This window comes from Helianthus annuus, chromosome 11, assembly GCF_002127325.2.
Source record: "Helianthus annuus cultivar XRQ/B chromosome 11, HanXRQr2.0-SUNRISE, whole genome shotgun sequence".
Lineage (NCBI taxonomy): Eukaryota > Viridiplantae > Streptophyta > Magnoliopsida > Asterales > Asteraceae > Helianthus > Helianthus annuus.
Window position 1 is genome coordinate 12,667,453 of NC_035443.2, and position 6,377 is coordinate 12,673,829.

Here is a 6,377-nt window from a genome sequence, read left to right on the forward strand (position 1 = left end):
TCTAAGAAAACAATACATTATTTTATTACATTCAAATATAATCAACATAACAATATACTAAAGTTATATTAAAGTGTTATATTAAATGGATTCTTTAACTTTTACTAAACTAGAAAAACTACTTATGTAGTTTACCATATTATAAAAAATAAAAAATAAATAAAAATCATTAAATGTAGGCCACACAAACAAGATAATCACTTAAGAAAAATGGGTCCCCAATAGAACAAAAATTCAAGAAAACATGATATTTACACAGAAACAAGATCATATAAACACACCTCATCTTCATTGTCTGATCAAAACCAGATAATCTTGCATGGCTACACAAATCAGCCCCTGTTGTTCATCTTCCACCACCTTCTCATCTTCTTCACTCAATCAAGAACCACCCTTTGCTTCTGCAAAGTTGTTCAATTTCTCAACAAAATCATCTACTTCCAGATGGGCTTTCAAGATTCATTCAAGAACTGATCCAAAAAACCACTTTAACCTCAAATCTACAAATGGGTATCCTCTTAATGCAGTTTCTTTGCAAGATGGTAAGAATTTTAAGATCCTAATTTTCTTTTATTTTGTGAAATTTTGTGTTTGATTTTAAAAATGTGTTTGTTCATTAGTTAACTTAGGATTTTAGTTTATTTTTTCCCGTAATTTGAGTTTATGAAATCAAATTGCAAAATCAAGAAATTTGAATTTGATGATGTAATTATGATTATTGATCATTTGAACAATTGAGTACCCTATAATCTGCCGTAGTAATTGAATTGCATTTTGAGTTAATTTATATTATATCTTGTTTAATTTTAAAAGGTCAAAAATTGTCTTCTGAAAGTCAAAATGTATGTCTGGTTTTGACTTTTGACTTAAGGGTGGTATTGTTTTGCCCAATTTTGTTGCTTAATTTGATGTATTTTTGTTAATATTCGTAAATTTACTTCAATAAAAAAAAGTTGGGGACGTTGTCTATGCAACTAGATTTGATTTTGTGACCCGTTAGGATCGAGTCTCGGGCAGTGGCGGAGCTAGCCCAAAAACTCAAACATTCACGTGTGTTTTTAGTTTTTACAAGGTAAATTGCATTTTGCGTCCTTTAAGTTTGAACAAAATTGCAGGCGTTGTCCTTTAACTAACGAAACTACACTGGATGTCTTTTATGTTACAGTTTCTTATCGTGTTGATTGTTGTGTCCTTTTGCCCCAACCCAGCTATTTTTTTATGTTAACTCTTAACATGTGCAACTCACATGAGGGTATATTGGTCATTTTCACTTAAAATAGATCTCCCTCTTGAAGTTTCACGGGTAATTTTTTTTTTTTTTAGTTATCAAGTGAAAATGACCATTATGCCCTCATGTGAGTAGCAAGTGTTAAGAGTTAACCGTAAATATTAATTGGGTTACGGCAAAAGGACACCGTATGATGAAAAACTCTAACATAAAGGACATCCAGTGTAATTTCGTTAGTTAAAGGACAGCGCCTGCAAATTTGCTTAAACTTACAGGACGTAAAACGCAATCTACTCTAATCCAAACCAAATAAATTACAAAAATAAACATCATCATTAATCCAAACCCTTTTCTATCCCACTTGCTTTTATCCGGTTATTTCAAATATAACAAACAAACATACCGAGTATAATCTCACCCATAACTCACCTATTGTTTCAAATATGAGTCCGCCAATTCTTGTATCAGCTCGGGCAATGTTCTTGATTTATATTATCATTTTCTGATGGCTTTTCAAGTAGGTGCAGCAGAGAAGCCTTTAGCAAAAGAACTCGTGTTACCAGAACAAACCGAATCGAATCTTAGTGTAACAGTTGTGGGTGCTTCTGGTGATCTCGCCAAAAAGAAAATTTTCCCGGCCCTTTTCGCTCTGTTTTACGAAGATTGCTTACCTCCGGTTATTCCCTTAAGAGTTAAATGCCATTTTAGTCCCTATGGTTTGGGCCATTTTGCCAGTTTAGTCCAAAGGTTTCATTTTTAACCTGTGGGTCCAAAAAGGTTTCACAGTTGCCATTTTAGTCCACTGGGTTAAGTTCATCCATTTTTTCTGTTAACGAGGAGGCCAATTCGGTCATTTTATATGGCTGAATTGCCCTTTTAGTTAACAGAATTACATACAAAATGACCGAATTGTCCTTCTCGTTAAAAGAAAAAAATGAATGAAGCTAATTAAGTGGACTAAAATGGCAACTGTGAAACCTTTTTGGACCCACAGGTTAAAAATAAAACCTTTGGACTAAACTGACAAAATGGCCCAAACCACAGGGACTAAAATGGCATTTAACTCTTCCCTTAATCATTCATCTTAATGTTACTGTATTAATATTCGATTCGCAAATCGAATCACTGGGTTGATGTGGATTCTCATAAAGATTGTTTACTATTTTTGAAGAACTTTATTGTTTTCGGTTATGCCCGAACCAAAATGACCGATGAGGAGCTGCGGGAAATGATCAGTAGAACGTTAACGTGCAGAATCGATAAGAGGTAAATCTAATTAATTACGTTGTTCGTATACACTTCAACAATGCAAACATTGTTGTTAATAACTTAATATCGGACGTTTTAGAGAAAACTGTGGTGACAAAATGGAAGAGTTTCTTCAAAGATGCTTTTACCATTCGGGTCAATATGATTCCGAGGAACATTTTGCTGAGCTGGACGAAAAGCTAAAACAGAAAGAGGTTCGATGGTTTCGATGATGATTTGATATGGATTCTCGTGTGATATGTTCTATCTTTATTAACGGGAATTTTGAAATTTTACAGGAGGGGAAAGTGTCGAATAGGTTGTTTTATTTGTCAATACCTCCGAACATTTTTGTGGATGTGGTACGATGCGCTAGTTGCAAAGCTTCTTCGGGAAATGGGTGGACAAGGGTAATTGTGGAAAAACCGTTTGGGCGAGATTCAGAATCTTCTGGCGAGTTAACGAGAAGTTTGAAACAATACTTAGCCGAGGAACAAATATTTAGGTATGTATGTGTCGGTTAAAACTTAAGAGTTTGCTAGTCAACGGACCAGTTCAAGCGGATTAAATAAAAAAGATTAGCGGGTCAAACAGGTTAAAAGGCACTCAAAAGCATATATTTAGTTCATAAAACTTAGAGTAAACTTCCGTTTTGCTCCCTGTGGTTTGGTTACTTTAACGGTTTTGCTCCAAAACTTTAAAAATAGCTATTTTACTCCCTGATGTTTCGTTTTTTTGCCAGTTTGCTCCCCGCCTCTAACTCCATCCAAATTGTTTGTTTTTCCATTTTGCTCCCCGCAGGGAGCAAACTGGCAACAAAACCAAAACATCAGGGAGTAAAATGGCTATTTTTAAAGGTTTGGGGCAAAACCGTTAAAGTGACCAAACCACAGGGAGCAAAACGGAAGTTTACTCTAAAACTTAACAAATCATTATTTTCGTCCAAAGGTTTGTTTTTCCGCATCTGTATCCAAAAGGTTTAAAATATTGCCGTTTTCATTCGACTCATTACCTCCATCCATTTTTCTCTGTTAAGTTAGGGGTATTTTCGTCTTTTTTTGTTAACTTAAAGAGCAATTCGGTCTTTTTACATAAAGTCATTAATATTGTGTGTTTATATATTTTCAGGATTGATCATTATCTAGGCAAGGAGCTAGTAGAAAACTTATCCGTTCTTCGTTTCTCAAATCTTGTTTTCGAACCACTTTGGTCAAGAAACTACATTCGAAACGTACAGTTTATATTTTCTGAAGACTTTGGTACCGAAGGGCGAGGAGGGTGAGTTTACAGTTGTATGTTGACCCGTTACTCTTTCACTAAAATTTGTATGCTTTATACGTCTAATTAATTAATTTACATGTTCTTCTTTGTTGTTAGATACTTTGACAACTATGGAATCATTCGCGATATAATGCAAAATCACCTATTGCAAATATTGGCGTTATTTGCAATGGAAACACCCGTGAGTTTGGACGCCGAGGATGTTAGAAATGAAAAGGTATCCTTAATTTATTAAGTAAAGTACACTAATGGTCCCTGTGGTTTACCAAAAACTTTTATTTGGTCCCTAGCTTTCCAAAAATACACGAATGGTCCTTGTGGTTTGGAATTTTTAACGCATTTAGTCCCCAGCCAACAAATCTAAATTTAACAGGGGGTCCAAGTTAGGGAGTAAATGCGTTACCAAGTGCAAACTACAAGGACCGTCCGTGTACTTTACTCAGTTTAGGGGATATAGTTAAACACAAACCACTATTTATAAAATGTTGGACCAAATATGATCCGACTTGGCCCGTTACACAACCCGTCTATTTTGCCACGTCTATTTAACAACCATACCAATTGATTCTTGATCGCGTATAGGTCAAAGTTTTGAGGTCAATGAGAAAGTTAAGACTCGAAGATGTGGTCATCGGTCAATACAAAGGTCAAAGCAAAGGTGGAAAGACGTATTTAGGATACACAGAGGACCCCACCGTCCCGAACGATAGCCTGACTCCAACTTTTGCAGCAGCAGCTCTCTTTATCGATAATGCTCGGTGGGACGGTGTTCCGTTTCTTATGAAAGCTGGGAAAGCCCTCAATACTAGACGGTATAATCTTCCTTTCTAAAAGTTACCCTTTTCGACCCAAACCTGTTTTGACCCAAACCCGTTTTGACCCAACCCCGTTTTGACCCAAACCCGTTTTGACCCGATCCGCAGGGCAGAGATCAGAGTTCAATTCAGACATGTTCCGGGTAACCTGTACAAGAGAAACTTTGGGATGGATATGGATAAGGCTACAAACGAGCTCGTGCTTCGTGTACAGCCCGATGAAGCCATCTATCTCAAGATTAATAATAAGGTTCCTGGTCTTGGAATGAGGCTTGACCGAAGTGACCTGAATTTGCTCTATAAGACGAGGTAAAAGATCTGTTTTGATAATATTAATACTAGGATTTGTTATGGAGGTTCGACCCGAAACCGTTTTTGACCGAACCTAACCCACGAATTTCATGTTAGAAATTCACTCTAGGGGTGCTAAACGGGTCGTGTTCACGGGTTCAACCTGACTCGAACCCGACCCGAACCCAAAATCGTGTCATACATATGAACCCAAACACGACCGGAATACTCGCTGGTTGACCCGTTAAACCCGAACTTTTTAACTTTTTTTTCCGCAAATTAACATATTAAAATTAAAATTTACTAAAAAAAATACAAATATATATAATACATTTACATATAAGTTATAAATCTTATGTCAACTTCTCTTTTTAACTTATAATTATGGCATAAAATACACACCCAGTTTAATTTATAAACATATTCTAAAAAAATATAATATAAATGGGTTAAACGGGTCAACCCGCCAACCCGACCAGTTTAGCTAAACTGGTTCGCAGATTCAACCTGAAACTGACCCGGACCCGTTTAGACTAACCCGTGAATTTTGTGTTAGGGTCGTAAATTCACACCCCTAACTCAATCACATGCAATAAAGCGATAAACCCTTACAACTTAACATTTCATGATGTTAATTTGTATGTGTTTGAATAATGTAGGTACTCGAAGGAAATTTCGGACGCATATGAGAGGCTTTTATTGGATGCAATAGAAGGAGAAAGGAGATTGTTTATAAGAAGTGATGAGCTTGATGCTGCTTGGTCTATATTCACACCATTATTAAAAGAACTCGAAACAAAGAAAATTACACCGGAATTGTATCCGTACGGAAGCAGAGGACCGGTCGGGGCTCATTATCTGGCGGCTGAGTATAATGTCCGGTGGGGAGACCTCGCCGAAGATGAGTGATTCGATGTATATGCGCTTGTTTTTCTTTTTTCTTTTGGTCATCTTACTTCTTGTGAGATTATGTTTCTCTTACTAAATGGTTTATGTTTAAAATTTTGAACTCTTTTGGGGTCAAATCACTGCATTATTATAGACTAAGGATTTGTCAAGTTGGACAAATTGGATGGGTGTAGCTTGTTCAATAATTTACATGTTCTCTATACCCTTTTTCCTTGCCTTTAATCACTGTGAAGCTTGTTCCCCCACCCGCGAAGATGCATGGGTGTTTACAAGCCGAGCCGGTCAACATCAGCTACTCGAAATTGAATCGCTAAAGGTTTGTATCAAGTCGAGCTTTACAAACAAGCTTTACTAGGCTTGCAAGCGAAAATGAGTTTATTGCAATTCAAAAGGGGGTTGTGGCGCAGCTTGTTGCTCGTTTATCTGTTGTTTGCTTGTAATTTGCTATTTTGGTATTTACAAAAAATACATAATGATATCATTATAAATAACATTACCGTAAAATAACTATATAGTATATATTTTCTTATATAAAGTTGAAAATATATAAAGTTATAGTTATAAACAATTAAATATATAATAAATTATAAATAAGCAGAGCTTGA

General features: G+C 35.9%; 1 protein-coding gene across 3 annotated transcripts; it reads left to right on the plus strand.

Moving 5' to 3' along the window:
* The first annotated feature begins 223 nt into the window (after nt 1–223).
* LOC110889612 (glucose-6-phosphate 1-dehydrogenase, chloroplastic) lies at nt 224–5,972 on the plus strand. Of its 3 annotated transcripts, none has more exons than XM_022137175.2 (10): nt 224–542; nt 1,750–1,904; nt 2,400–2,494; nt 2,577–2,691; nt 2,776–2,981; nt 3,605–3,754; nt 3,854–3,974; nt 4,340–4,569; nt 4,681–4,881; nt 5,523–5,972. In XM_022137175.2, exons 1-10 carry the CDS (start codon nt 320–322, stop codon nt 5,770–5,772), a joined length of 1,746 nt encoding a protein of 581 aa, XP_021992867.1. In that variant the 5' UTR covers nt 224–319; the 3' UTR covers nt 5,773–5,972. The 3 variants fall into 3 exon arrangements, with proteins under 3 accessions (XP_021992867.1, XP_021992866.1, XP_021992868.1); XM_022137174.2 differs by having other exon boundaries at nt 254–542; nt 1,747–1,904; XM_022137176.2 differs by having other exon boundaries at nt 254–542; nt 1,756–1,904.
* Nucleotides 5,973–6,377: the final 405 nt, after the last annotated feature.